The sequence below is a fragment of the Vipera ursinii genome (assembly GCF_947247035.1).
Source record: "Vipera ursinii genome assembly, chromosome: 3".
NCBI lineage: Eukaryota > Metazoa > Chordata > Lepidosauria > Squamata > Viperidae > Vipera > Vipera ursinii.
Window position 1 is genome coordinate 34,038,463 of NC_139516.1, and position 15,332 is coordinate 34,053,794.

The 15,332-nt window shown below is 39.6% G+C and overlaps 1 protein-coding gene across 1 annotated transcript; it reads left to right on the forward strand.

The window, feature by feature from the left end:
- Positions 1 to 5,147: 5,147 nt before the first annotated feature.
- Positions 5,148 to 14,619, forward strand: TIMM17A (translocase of inner mitochondrial membrane 17A). The gene is made up of 6 exons (XM_083357618.1): positions 5,148 to 5,250; positions 7,675 to 7,774; positions 11,107 to 11,170; positions 12,188 to 12,316; positions 13,241 to 13,351; positions 13,760 to 14,619. Exons 1-6 carry the CDS (start codon positions 5,225 to 5,227, stop codon positions 13,828 to 13,830), a joined length of 501 nt encoding a protein of 166 aa, XP_083213744.1. The 5' UTR covers positions 5,148 to 5,224; the 3' UTR covers positions 13,831 to 14,619.
- Positions 14,620 to 15,332: the final 713 nt, after the last annotated feature.

Consider the following 15,332-nt stretch of genomic DNA (forward strand, 5'->3'; position numbering starts at 1 on the left):
GCCAATCCTACAAGACAAGAGGTGGAGCTGATATCTATCAGAGGAGTTTGAAACTTGAGGACATTCCAGGGAATCTTGAAGTGCTGCATGACCAAATTTAGTCTTGAACTTTTAGGTTTTTCAAGGCAATGAAAAAAGAAGAGAAACTTGCATATTTTCTAAAAAGAAAAGCAAAACAAAATTCACTAAGCTGCTGGCTGGCTGCATGGATGCAGAAATGAAAACAAAATCTTTAAGTATGTATATCAACTGCTCACACATCTACAAACAAATGCATTTCCTTGTTGGCATGCAGCATCTTATTTCACTTCTCTCAATACTAATACAGTATGTAAAATCAGAATATGCCTGAAGCTTTCTTAATTTAATAAAATATTGAGTCGTTGAAAGCAGCATATCTTCTACTTCTCTACTAAAATTACAAGAGTTTTGAATTTGATATTTCTTTTGAATCTCACACAAATGATAGAAAATTATAGTTCTTATTGTGGTACAGCACGCTTTCAATGTATAAGTCATTAAACAAGGCCCCAACCCTCATCAACATGTAGTTTAAAGTTAGATAGAAAGCCCATCAGATTTTCTTTGGAATACATTTGCAGAGTTGGATTGCCTATCTACAGTTGCTAGGAAGTGGAGAGCTGAGTACAATAGGATGCATCTTCCATTTTAATCTGGGAGATTTTCAGTAAAAACAGTGTAGATTTTTCAGTCCTTCTTCTCTGAAGTGTCCTCTGAATATGTTACATTGCTAGCAACATATAGGGACAGTAGGAATGGTAGTTTCTGAGTAGTTCTGGAACTATTACTGGAAAGTTTTTCTTCCTCAGGTTTTATTTCAAAAGCTCACTAAATGCTACAGTAGTATTATTGAAAATTGACAGGTTTTAAATTAATTTAAATTTAATTTCACAAAATGGTATTCTACCAAGGTATTGAACAAGTACTCCATTCATGAGCCTTCCAGGTGGGAAATTCTGACCAAATATTTCATATCTTTTATTATCCAAAGAATATGGAGGGTTCATACTTCTGCTTTTTCTTCAACTCATCTCCATCTTCTTTTGCCTGCTTTGTAACAACTAGTATTCATGTTGGAAGGTCAAATCTAGAAATGATGCTGAAAAACTAATACTTGCTTCATCGTTTGATATTTGCATTATGTTTTTTATTCAGATTAGTGTTTTCCAGATATGTTCAACTTCAAGTTGAGTTGCCAATAGCATGTAGGAGATGCTTGGGGATGGATGGTGTCAGGACCCACCCCAAACCACGTCTTAGGAAGACAAAAACTCTTGGAGTCAGTTCTAGTCCAAAAGGAATCTTTACTAGGACATGCTTGGTTGTGGGAATACAAGACAGGACTTAGTATTGTTTTACAAATTGAAATTTTATAAAGGGTACCTGGTTCAACCGCCCCTTCCCTCAACCCCATTTGGTCAGCCCCCATCCTTCTACTTCATGTCATCCCTTTCGTGGGGAAAAAAGGAACTTCGAATCTTTATGGTTATTGCCTTCTTCCTCTCCAGAATTAAAAGAAAACACAAGCCAGATACCTTCTTCACTAACCCTCCCTTTTGATCCCCCCAGTTCAAAAGGTTTCCTTGGTCTTTGAAATAACCTAAGGCAGGATGAATCCACATATGCTCCTCCTTCCTCGGGAGATGGCAGAATCCATATGGGGGGGGGGGGAAATAATGTTTTAAACATACATTTATGAATGTGATATAAATGGATTCTGACAGATGGTTTGCATCATAATTTGCATCATAATTTATTACAGTATATCTTAATGATATTTGAAAGAAATAGACTGATGTCAAAATAGAAAAATGTAATTCCAAAAATGCTGCTTATGTAATCAAAACTGGATTATGTCATTAAGAAACAATATTGAATGAACACATCAAACTATCACTGTATTAATGTATATTTACACTATTTAAAATTTTTTTTTCAAATTGCACATCAGACCTTGTGAATTTTAGTGCAAGCTAATAATTGCCAAAGCAAAGTCAAAATACATTCTTTTTTACCTCGTTTTTTCTCCCATCTCCCTCAGACCTTTCCTAAACCTAATTTTTACAAACAATGCACTCCATCTACTGACAGTCACTATTATTACACAACATGTAAATATGTTATTATATGATGCAAATGTAGTGCAATACTTCAACTTTGTGTTACTGTAAATAAAAGCCTCACTGGCCTTCAGTCCTCTACTTTTGTTGAACTAGATAGATATTTGATAAGTGTTGTTACTTTGCTTTTAGGTTCAGTATTTTGGGCTTGTTCAATACAATGCTAAGAAGGAAATGTGGCAATACAGTTTGTATCTTTTCTTGACAAAAACATCAGTCCAGTAGCAATTTTTCTGTTCTTTTCATCAAATGGCATAGATCTTCTTAAGCTGCAGCTTACTACATCAGATCCGTGAAGTGGCTTGATTGATGTAAAATTTAAATTGGAGTGAGGAGGAAATTGTTAAATAGTAAGGTAGATGCAATCCATCTAATATACAATCTGCATAACCAGGCTTAGTTGGTCCTCGACTTACAACAGTTCATTTAGTGACCATCCAAAGTTACAATGGCACTGAAAAAAGTGAGTTATGACCAGTTTTCACACTTATAACCGTTGAACATTCCCATGGTCATGTGATCAAAATTCAGATGCTTGACAACTGATTCATATTTATGATGGCTGCAGTGTCCTGAGGTCAGGTGATCCCCTTTTGCAACCTTCTGACAAGCTGGATTCACTTAACAGCCATGTTACTAACTTAACAACAGCAGTGATTCACTTAACAACTGTGGCAAGAAAGGTCATAAAATGAAGCAAAACTCATTTAACAAATGGCTCACTTAGCAACAGAAATTTTGGGCTCACTTGTGGTCGTAAATTGAGGACTACCAGTACTTTCCCTTTCTCCCTACCTCACTCCATTTAAACCTTAATGAAATTTGTTAATAAGAGGCACTGCCAGAACAGATGCTACTCTTAGTTTTTTTGCCATCATACACTATCTTGGCTCTCCTTCTACAACAGGTGTGTCAAACTGCTGACCCATGGGCGTGTCACATGACATGTCACATGACGTTGCGAGTTTGACTTCCCTGTTCTATGACAGTCTTGATTCATTTGATATGCATAATCTCCAAAATAAATCCTTCGTGACATAGGTAGAAAATTTTGCACACATACATGCTCAGGAGGAAAGCTCTTTTCCTGGTTCTCCGCTGTTCAGGCCTTGTTTTGGCATGCAAAGGATAGTCCTATTCAGTCATAAAAGATCCAATCACTGAATGCCTCCTAGGATCTTTCTCCAACATGGAGACTGCCCTTCAAATGTCATTACTGTACTGTACATTTCTTGCCTCTTGCTTTCTAGATGAGCTTTCAGTGAGTTTTGCATTATTCTCCTTGTGATGGGATTAAAATGCTATCTGGGCAACGGAAAAATGGCCATATTTGGGTTATGTAGTAGTCGTGGGCTGGTCCAATTCACATGTGCAAAGAGACAGGGATCAGGACAGCAGAGGGATATAGGGGAAAGGGTGGCCAAGGGGCAGAAAGAGACAGGAGGAAGAATTTGCAGCTTTATGATTTTTCCATCTTACACTCTTTGTTAAGCACACTGTACTGTTACAGTGCAGACATACCAGTGTTCCTTTAGCACAGGGGGTAGGCAACCTTGGCTCTTTTATGACTCGTGGATTTCAACTCCCAGAATTCCTGAGTCAGTTGAAATCCACGAGTCATAAAAGAGCCAAGGTTGCCTACCCCTGCTTTAGTGCAACATCTTTATCAGTGTGGTGGGAGGTTACGTAGGCGCTAAGTAGTGTCCGTCTCTTCGTGACTCAAAGGACCATAGTACGCCGGGCTCCCTTATTTTCCACCGTCTCCCGGAGTTTGCCTAGATATCCAGTACTGTACAGCAAAAAGTCACTTCACCCCTTCACATGTGAGCCACATAGTCCGGAAACGGTAGGGAGTTGTCATTTAGACTCCCGATAAAAGTACTCTACTTTGACTTGTTGTTACTTTGTTTTATCCTCAGCATGTCCGTCGTCAAAATTTAAAGTATCCATCGAATATACTACCATAAATCGATCAACGCTGATCATTTAACTGTGAGTTATTCTTTTGCTTTCCTACCCGTGAAGAGGAACTAAAGAGCCTCTTGTTGCGAGTGAAGAAGGAGAGTGCAAAACTTGGGTTGAAACTAAACATTAAGAAAACCAACATCCGGCCCTCTCAATTCCTGGCAAATAGATGGGGAAGAAATGGAGGTAGTGACAGATTTTATTTTCCTGGGCTCCAAGATCACTGCAGATGGGGACTGTAGCCAAGAAATTAAAAGACGCTTGCTCCTGGGGAGGAAAGCCATGGCAAATCTAGACAGCACACTAAAAAGCAGAGACATCACCCTGTCAACAAAAGTGCGTATAGTCAAGGCTATGGTCTTCCCAGTTGCAATGTATGGCAGTGAAAGCTGGACCATAAGAAAGGCTGAGCGCCAAAGAATTGAGGCCTTTGAACTCTGGTGCTGGAGAAGACTCCTGCGAGTCCCTTGGACTGCAAGGCGATCAAACCAGTCAGTCCTAGAGGAGTTCAACCCTGACTGCTCTTTAGAAGGCCAGATCCTGAAGCTAAAACTCAAATACTTTGGCCACCTAATGAGAAGGAAGGACTCACTGGAGAAGAGCCTAATGCTGGGAAAGATTGAGGGCAATAGAAGAAGGGGACGACAGAGAATGAGGTGGCTGGATGGAGTCACTGAAGCAGTAGGCGTGAGCTTAAATGGACTCCAGAAGATGGCAGAGGACAGGAAGGCCTGGAGGAACGTTGTCCAGAGGGTCGCGATGGGTCGGACACGACTTCGCAACTAACAACAACAACCCGTGACGCTAGAAAACTCCACGTTTGGTGGATTCCCCCCCCCCCACCTCTTTATAGCACGGAGATCAAACCAATTTTCCTCCAGAATTTTCCTTCGGCCTGGCGTCCCTGATGCAACCGGAGGGCGGAAGGTGGGGGCGGCGCCTCAATCTCTCGGGCCGCTCAGCTCCGGAACTGGGCCTGGTGAGTTGACCCGGCCCCTTCAGGACTGGCAGCCAATGGCTGCGCCTCGCGTCGCCGTGGCCCGAAAGCCGCTTGATTCACAAGCCGGCAGGCGTCTGGGCTCTGAGCGTCACGCGGCTGTGTGGAAACCGGGAGGAAGATGGAGGAATACGCGCGGGAGCCTTGGTAAGCGAGAGCCGTGGCTGTGGCTCCGGCCTCTCCCTGCCTGTTTTAATCTCTCGAGCGACAGCCGGCTCCGTCCTTAATGGGGCCGCCTTGGGACCCGCGCCGTTGTCCTTTCTCCTGCCGCGGCGTGCGGCCGGTCACCTTGGGGATGTGGATTGGGCGAGTCAGCTGTTCCTTCCTCGTAGAGGGCAAGGGGACTCGGGGCATGCTCGGGGCGGGACGTCTTGCAGCCGGCGCGGCTCCTTTGACAGTTGGATCGGCAAGGGATCGGAAAGAGGCACCGTCGTCTGCGCTTCATTTAGGGTGGCCGGAACCCGGCGCCCTTTGACTGGGAAGCGACAAGAGAAGGCACGTGGGAATGAAGTGGCTGCGCCTCGGAGGCTTGGTTAGACGGCACCTGCCCTGAGATATTCCTTGCCGGTTTGGCAAACAGGAGAGTCTGTGGTCTTCAGATGCTGCAGAATTACTGTCCAGTTCCCAGCAGCTAACCAACCTGATAATGCAGAACTCTTGATCAATTCCCAGCAGCTAACCAAGGGGCCTTGTAAATCGTCACTCAGCACCTTATGCACAGTAGAGGGTATCCCCATCCCTGCTGTTAATTATAATACAGCCTGCTTGCTGATACCAGAATGTTTAATTGGAGACATGTGGTTTCCTGTCATCATACAATGATAAACCAAAAATATCAGTGGACCTGTATTAGGATATGTTGCAATGCTCTCCCCTCAGCGCTGTTATAGTGCAGGTACCACAATGTTCCTTTAGTGCATCATCTTTATCAGTGTGGTGGTTATTGTGCAGTCGCTAAGTGGTGTCCATCTTTCTGACTTAAACGACATAGTTCACCAGGCTCCCCTATTTTTCACCGTCTCCTGGAGTTTTCCCCAAATATCTATGCGGTAGAGAAGTTCAATCAAACACATGTGTCCTTTTATACCATAGATGTTATTTGATAAAGCATGATAATCTTATTTTCTTTTTTAAGCAACAATTCTAGGCCTTTCAGATGATTTCTGTGTTGATTTCCTTTTTCTGACAAGGTTGCAAGGTTTTGTTACCTAGTCTCAAGATTGTAGCAGTGTCCACAATGAAAAATAACCTTGAAACATATACCGTATTTTCTGGCGTATAAGATGACTTTTTAACACATGAAAATCTTCTCAAAAGTTGGGGGTCGTCTTATACGCCCAGTCGCCTTATACGCCGGAAAATAGTAAATCCTCGGGAGCAGAGACGTTAGTGGAAACGGACAAATCCAGCGCTCAAGAATGGCGAAAGATGGCCTCCTCATAAATAAACCGACCAGCCCAACCGAGGCTGAGGCTCCAGTTTACCGGCGTCCTAGGGCAGCAGACCCCTTTTTTTTGGAAGGGAGCGGGAGTCAAGCGCGTGCCGAGCCGCCAGCGCTCGGCGAGCACGAGAGCTCAAGGGAGCACGGGAAGCCAGGCGGAGGCTGACCTGACATATTCGCGCGGAGCTGAGCTTCACCCGACCCTGGGAGTTCGACTTCAGGGTGTGGTGCCGTGGCCAGACCTACAGCAACACCCGCCCGGGAAGGCGCAACTCGGGAATTGCGACAGGCAGACCGCAGCGGAAAGCTGGCGCTGGGGCTTCAGCAACCCGGGGTCGCCCCTCCGCCCTGAAGTAGAAGGCGGCCTTTTGAAAAATAAATATTATAATATGTGCGGGGTTTTTCCCCTTTATTTCTTTTTCCCCTTTCTGTATACTCCAGCGATAACTTATGCAAGTGAAAGGAGGAAAAACCCCGAGTTTGCATTTTCTTGGAAAACTTTAGAAAAGCACAGCAAAATGCAGGGGAGGGTAAACGGGCTTCTCGATCAGTGCCACGCAGGGCTCCTTCTGGTTTCTAGTTACTTGGAAACTCGGGGCTTTCTTTGAGGGAATCTCAAACTTGCGGCGCAGGGCTGAGCCCGTTTCTTTCACCACCACCACCCGCCCTCCGCCGCCCTTTTCATTAACTAACCTATGGAAAGAACCGCCTTCTTTCAGACCTGGTGCCTTCCTGAAGTGTTGGGCCACAATGCTTGTCGCTCCTGGCTGAAACAGCCAGCGTGTGTGGCTGAAGTATAAGGGGGCGCCAGCGCGAGAGGAGACGAGGTTTAGGCGAGGCAGAGCAAAGCTGATCTCGAGGCCAAAAGCTCTTGATAAACCTTCACCTAATTGAGAAGCAGCCCTGACTTGCCCGTATTTTCTGGCGTATAAGACTTTAACCCATGAAAATCATCTCAAAAGTTGGGGGTCGTCTTATACGCCGGAAAATATGGTACTGTATTTGTCTGTTTGTTTTTGTTTTGATATTTTTGGGATGTGCATTTGTTAGCAAGGTAATAAACATAATGCATTGAAGCTGAAGTATCTGAGGAATTATTTGCTGTGATTTATCTATATTTATATTTTTAGCCCCTGGAGAATAGTGGATGATTGTGGTGGTGCTTTCACAATGGGAGCCATCGGTGGAGGCATCTTTCAAGCCGTCAAAGGATTCAGAAATTCTCCAGTGGTGAGTTAAAATAATTTCTAGAGACAAGGTTTGATTACTTTTTCTGAAATGTTTAAATATAGAGTTTTTGAAATAATGAATTCCGTGCAAATAATTTCTTATATTTTAGAATATATAAAATTATATATGTTATATTTAAATATACAATATGTAGCACATTTTTTAAATATGTCTATTCTCTAAAATCATAAAATCATATAATTGTGGAAGGATCCACAAGTATCATGTAATCCAACTCCCTGCACTGTGCAGGAAAAACAATTAACCCATACTTCAGAGGTATGCTCAGCCTCTTCTTAAAAACTGGAGAAAAAATTCTCCAGAGATGGAGAATTTACGGTATGTTTATTTTTATTTATTAAACAAACTAGCCCATATAGCCATTCATCTACAGAAAAAACTTTGGGCAGCAAGCAAGAATCAAAACCACAATATAATTAAAACAAAAACAACCAATTATATCCATCAATCATTCTGTGCCAATCCCTTCAGTATCTCAGCTTCAGTGCCTTGGCAAATAGGTCCCAATAGCTCTTCAGCTAGTTCATTCCATGTTGTATAGTTTATTTCATCAAGGTCCTAACCTATAAGTGTCTTCTTTTGCTATGTTCATTCCCAGCTTATGCTATTCAGATCACTATTTCCTTTGGATGTAAAGACAAAGGTAAAATAGGAGTTCCTCTGCTTCTTCTTGATCATTGGTTAAGATTTCTCCCTGTGTGTTAAGCAGTGAAGCCACTGAGACTTTAGTCTTTCTCTTACTATTAACAGAATTGAGGAAGCCCATCCTGCTAGATTTTGCTTCTCTTGGTAGCCTTAGCTCATTTTCCATTTTTGCCTTCCTGATCTTATTGTTATATTTCTAAGCTGAAGTTTTGTAAACTTCCTTGATCATTAACACTTCGTTCCAATTTCGACTGAGCATCGTTCTTTAGTATCAGCATCTTTGTGAGCTGCCTATTTAACCACATTGGCTCCTTTTAATCTAGTTTGCCTTCTCACTGATACTGTTTATGATTTAAATCCTTAATTTCTGTTTGAAAAACCATCAACATCTTTGCCTTTAAAGTCTCCTTCCTATGGTATCTTCCTTATTTCTTTTAGTTTATTAAAACAGGTTATTTCTAAAATCCATGAGCTGTTTGACCGTTTTTACCAAGTAAAAAATAGCATTATGATCAATGCAAATCAAAGATTTATCAGCCATTTTTTGTTTTGACAAAATTAGTCCACAAGTATTTTAACAGCTAAAATCTCTTACCATAACCACTTTTGAGGCTTCTGTTACCTGCTTTAAATATCTTCATCTACTTCTGACTGGATGGGTAGTTTGCAGGTGACTCTTCGTAAGATACCCCTTTTGCTAGTTTGCCCTGTCCTCCTAATCCAGATGCTTTCAACACTCATGTTGCTATCACTCTAGTGGACCCATACACACAATAGTGCTTAAAAGTTTGTGAACTCTTCTGTAGTTTCACTGTGTCTCCATAAATATGATCTCAATTTTCCATACATGTCCTAAAACTAGATAATCCAATGAAACAAATGAATCAAAATCTTTACACTTGTTCATTTATTTATTGAGGAAAATGATCCAAAGCTACACATTTGTATGGCAAAACTAGATGAACCTGGCTTTAAGTAACTGGTGTGCTTCTCCCACTCCCTTGGGCAGCAATAACTGCAACTAAATGTTTCCAATAATACTGATTCAGTCCTGTACATCGGCTTGGAGGAAATTTAGCTCATTCCTCTTTACGGAGCAGCTTCCACTTAGGGGTGTTGGATTTCCTTGCAGAAGCAGCCAGCTTTTAGGTCCTTCCACAACAATTCTCTAGGATTAAGGTCAGGACTTTGACTTGGCTATTACAAAACATTAAGTTTCTTCTGCTTTAATTATTTTTTGATTGTGTGACTTGTCTGTTTTAAGACATTGTCTTGCTGCCCGACCTATTTTCTCTTGAACTTCATTTCACAGATACCCTGACATTTTATTAGAGGATTTGTGAGTAAAATTTGGAATTCGTAGTTTCATCAACACCCTAGGTCAGAGGCAGCAAAGCTGGCCCAAACCATGATAAGGCTGCCACATTTCACAAAGATCTTATGATTTATCCACATGATCTCTTGTTGGGCAACAGTGTTCTTTTTTGAGAGGTGTCTTTCTCCTTGCAACAGTGCCATGGACACTGATTTCTTGATGGTATCAGTCAACATTTCCTAAGAGTATGTCATGCCTTGTTTTTGGGCTGATCTTGGTTGATCACTCCTGGGGAGGTAACAGTGGTATTGAATTGCCTCACTTTATACATAATCTGCCTGAAAATGGACTAGTAGAGTCCAAAGTCTTTGGAAATAGTTTTGTAACATTTTCCAAACTGGTGAGCATCAACAACTATCTTTCAGAGGTCCACAGAAATCTCCTTTATTGAATCCATGACACATTTCCACATACCTGTTTTCTGAAGATCAGATTTTAATAGTGAAATTCCAACATTATATGCTTTAAGTAAGACAGGACTTCCCACACTCACACCTGATAATCACCTATTGATTGAAACAGTTGACTCTAATTTCCCCTTCAAATAAATTGATAATCTTAGAGACTGATGCACAAATATGTAGCTTTGGATAATTTACCTCAAAAAATAAATGAAGAAGTATAATATTTGACTTATTAACTTAATTGGGTTCTCAATCTTTCTATTAAAGTTAGTTTTTAGTACACTTACTAATTTCAATAAAGTCTGCATACCATATATTTGTCTACAAAATGGGGAATACAAAATCAGAATGATCAATTAAAATTGAAACATCAGAGCAGAGTATAACTGTATAAAGCAGAGTGAAGAATTTGGAGAACTGAGGTACAACAATTTGTTTGATCATTTCTAAGCAAGTCTGTCTTTCATTTTTCTTTTCATTATTACCCCTTCTTATGTTTATTTATCACATTTGTATAGCCACCTGACTCTACAATAGTCCAACCACCATAGCTATATGTATACATAATATACACCTCACAGGTCTGTTCTTTGTGCCTCTGATAAATTGGATTCTAATCCATGAAAAATTAGTTTAGGCAGTTTAGTTTGTAGCTTTAGCTTTACTTTATCTTTTATCACCCAGACTTCATATAAATGATCAGTGAACCAACCTAATGTAGCCTCAAGCCATTTATTCACTTTCTTGATACTTTAAACTATAGGATGGTGATGAGTAGTATTTTAGCTTAGTATATCAGTGTCAGGATCATAGCTTAAACTCTGTCGATTGTAAATTGAATAAAAACCTTTGGTATTGCTCTAATAGTGTATTTGTACTTTTTCCAGGGTGTAAACTACCGGTTGTGGGGTAGTTTGACGGCTATTAAAACCAGAGCACCACAGCTAGGAGGTAATTATTGTTGTAATTTCTTCTCTGTTTTAAAAAGAAAAGTGGTAACAATTCTTGGGGGACATGGTTTTTACTTATCTTTAGTGTAGTATATAACTGAAGAAGGGGGAACTATAGCTGTGCCATTAACTGCCATGTTCTTTTGACAATGAAAAGAAGGGAACAAAAGCCTATTTTCTTTTAAATCAGGAAAAACACTCATATTACATTTGTCAATATATTTTTTACTTGAGCATTTTCTTCTTAGGTGGAGAAGGGAGACCACCTCTTTCAAGTACCTGGTCTACCTAAGCAGGGAGAAAAGAACATTTGATAGTTATCTTTCAAGATTTATACTTTGAGAAACTTTTGTTGCCTGGCTAGAGAGTAGATTTCTTCTTTTCTCTCTAAGTAAGGAAATAAAGTTATTTAGAAGCATAGATCAGTACTGTCAACAAGAATCCTTGTATATTCATTTGTGAGAAAATATGTGTTCAATTCCAATGCGAGGACAAAACAGTTATCTTAAAATAGGGCAAAAGAGGGTAAAATGTTATCATTGAATATATGAACTGTGAGCTAGCTTGGCCTCAGTTCTAAACATGTCATAGGCACAAAAGCCACGTGACTGGTTTTTGAGCCAGTTATTCTCAGCCCTAGGGGGGAAAAAGTGGCAAACAACTTCCAGAAAATGCATGGTCTTGTCCATATAATCACCAGGAGTCCAGAATGGCTTGAAAGAAAGAAAAAAAGTATCTTTTATTTAGTAAGTGAACTTTTTTGAGGAATTAAGGAGATGCAGATTTTAAACAAATGTATTTGCCCTTTGGAATATCCCTAAGGAGCTCTGTTGGGCATTAATTATACTTCCTTTTTGTGTTAAATTCTTGAATATTTGCTGTGTTTCCCTATAACTATAAATTCTGTTTCTTTTTGAACTTAAATAAAATTTCTCTAGCTTCTTTTGCTAGAATCCAAATTTTTAAATGACCACTAAAACTTTGGTTATAAGTTCTGAATTATTTATCATTCAAATAGGTAGCTTTGCTATCTGGGGTGGTCTCTTCTCCATGATTGACTGTAGCCTGGTGAAAGCAAGAGGAAAAGAAGATCCTTGGAATTCTATTACCAGTGGTGCTTTAACAGGGGCCATTTTAGCTTCAAGAAGTAAGGACTATTGTAGAGATACCCATTTTCACCCTTTTCTTCCTTTCTAGTCCCCACTGGGTTTATTTTATTGCTATCTTTATTCTTTTGTCTTTTTTGTTTTGTATTGTTCTTTTGTTTTTAAATGTTTAGCAACTGTAAACTGTCCAACGCTAGGAGCTGGACTGTCAGGACCCACAGGATGATGACTAGATGACAGTCCTTGGGTGGTTCCTAAAAGGGATAAAAAAAATTTCCAAAATGCCGACATAAATTGCACCCCTCTATCAGATATGATGCGTTGTGGTGCCCCGTGCAATCTGTAAATATGCTGTACAAAAAGTTTCGCTAATGCTTTTGCAGTCGGGATTTTTTGGCAAGGTATGAAATGTACTTGCTTAGAGAACAGATCTGTGACGGTCCAGACTACGGTGTTTCCATTACTTTATGGTAGTTCTACGATAAAATCCATGGCTATTTCTTTCCATGGGGCTGAGGGGTTCGCCACCAGTTGTAACAGTCCTGGCAATTTCCCTTGCAGCCTCTTAGCCATCGCGCAAATTTGACAGCTGCCCACATAGCTTTCTATGTCCTTTTTCATGGATGGCCACCAAAATTGCCTTTTAGTTAAATGTAAGGTTTTTACAAACCCAAAATATCCTGCTGATTTTGTATCATGGCACAGTTGCATGAAATTGATTCTCTGGGTGGCAGGTATATATAGCTTCTCCCCCACCCAAGGCAGTCCATCTTTAATTGTACACACATGTCTATTTTTCTGGAACCATTCATCGCTTTCCAAAGACTTTCGGAATTTAATAAGTTATTACTACTATATGGTTGATATTTCCAACATAACATGTAATCTGGTGTATTATTATAGGATGATTTTTAAAAATTATTCTAAATCTTGTTTTTCTTTTTTTAAAAAACAACTTTTATTAGATGGACCAATTGCCATGGTTGGGTCTGCAGCTATGGGAGGAATTCTTCTAGCTTTAATTGAAGGAGCAGGTATCCTGTTAACAAGATTTGCATCTGCACAATTTCCAAACGGTAAGATAATTGCTTAGTTTAATGTGCTGTAAAACCTGATGTTTAATTCTCTTACTGAGGAACAATTTTACTTCTTTTAAAAGTTCCATTAAATATTGTGGGAGTAATTTTCATAGCAATAAATAGAAAGCATTCAAATAAAAAAAATTGCAGCTACTTAAAACTATCTGCAAATTTTTAATACTTTCACATAACAGGCATCAAAAAGTTGTGTAATAGTGGTGTCATAGAGTTGTCAATTCCAGTTCTAACACATTACAGTAATTTCTGAACTGTGGTTGCCTTCCCAATTGCACGAACAATCATACCTTAAGAATTCCCATTTTCTCCCTTGACCCTAATGAAACATATTCAGTGCAGCAATGTACTGCAGAGTGTTAAATGATTGTTATTTTTTTTTTATTACAGGTCCTCAGCTTTCTGATGACCCATCTCAGTTACAGGCCTCTCCCTTTGGAGACTATAGGCAGTACCAATGATTTCTTCTGTTTCTGTTGAATTTTAAAGTTTTACCTTTAAAAGAAGAAGCAAAATGCAGCCTCATTTGAAGACTTTTCATTGGATGTGTACATGTAGATGTTATTGTATTTTTCACAATATTTAAAAGATAATGAATATGAATCTATCACTGTAAATAAATATGAAATGCCTGCAAACTCCATAGATATTCCTTAACTTAAGGATCAAGCAACATATGGATCTGTGGCCTTTTTCAGTATAATACAAATCACTGGGGATATAACAACCATGTAATATTAAAACTTAAGGAATGCATTAGAAGAATATGTGCTGGTAACAGATATCTGTAGTGAGCTGCATTGTTTTCTTCCAGATAATCAGAAAGAGGTGCAAAGTAAAGAAGAAATATTTAATTTCATTTTAATTTTTTTATAATGTTAATATACTCTCAATAGTGAGATTGAAATATTAAGACAGATCATAATAGTTCTTTACTGAATATTTAGAATAATGCATTTTGTTGGCAAAAGATTCAAGGACTATTTTGGCAAAAAATCTGTTTTTTTCTTGAGCTTTTTTAATCTTTGGAGAATAAGTCCTATATGCTGTTCACATAACGGTGGATGAAATGCTTGTGATCAGATGGTATAATTTGCATGTCTAAAGTTCCTTATCCTATCTGCACAACAACACAATTGTCCCTCATATCAGCCTTATCTGAAACTTGTATTTAAAACTTTTGTCTGTTTTAAATGAGTTTACTATTTTTCCCCAAGCAATTATACAAAGAATATAAATATATTACCTGTTTTAAGACTCAACATGAGAATGAAGTATTGCTTTAACAAGACAAAATGCTCTATGAATTTCTTAAGTAGTTTGGAAAAGTTACGGATGTGCAGCATTTCACATTACCAAGGGGAAAATATATTTCAGAATGCCTGGGGGTGTTCATATAGCATCTGTTGGCAACTTGTTAAAGCAGCCATGTCTTCCTATGATTGCATGGCTGTCCTCCATAATGGTAGCATGATGTTGAGAAAAGACACACTTGGTCTGGAGTTGCTATATGCAGACCTAAATGCACACTAAAACAACTTTACTCCTAGTAAACTAAAACAGGGGTCCCCAACCCCCAGCCTGTTAGGAAACGGATTGTACAAGTGGTGGGTAAGTGAGCAAAGCTTTGTCTCCACAGATGTGGGATCTGTTATGTTGTTATCTGTTAGGTTGCGCATGAAACCATTCCCCCACCCCTGGTCCATGGAAAAATTGTCTTCCATGAAACCAGTCCCTGGTATCAGAAAGGTTGGGGACTGCTGATCTAAAGTACTGAACAGCCCTATTTATGTGATTTATGTGATACTAGTTGCAAAAAACTGGCAACACAGAATAGTCTTTGTGAAGTTTGAATTACTGCCCTCCGAAGGCACCTATATCTTATTGTTACATTTTAAAATGCGTCTTCTGTAAGGATTCACACATAACAGCTTTCTGCATTGTCTTGAGGTAGTCAACTGTG

Coding starts and splice junctions, on each gene's coding strand:
- TIMM17A (XM_083357618.1), top strand. CDS start 5,225: ATGGAGGAATACGCGCGGGAGCCTTG. Junction 5,251..7,674: donor GAATACGCGCGGGAGCCTTG/GTAAGCGAGAGC, acceptor TTATATTTTTAG/CCCCTGGAGAATAGTGGATG. Junction 7,775..11,106: donor GATTCAGAAATTCTCCAGTG/GTGAGTTAAAAT, acceptor TACTTTTTCCAG/GGTGTAAACTACCGGTTGTG.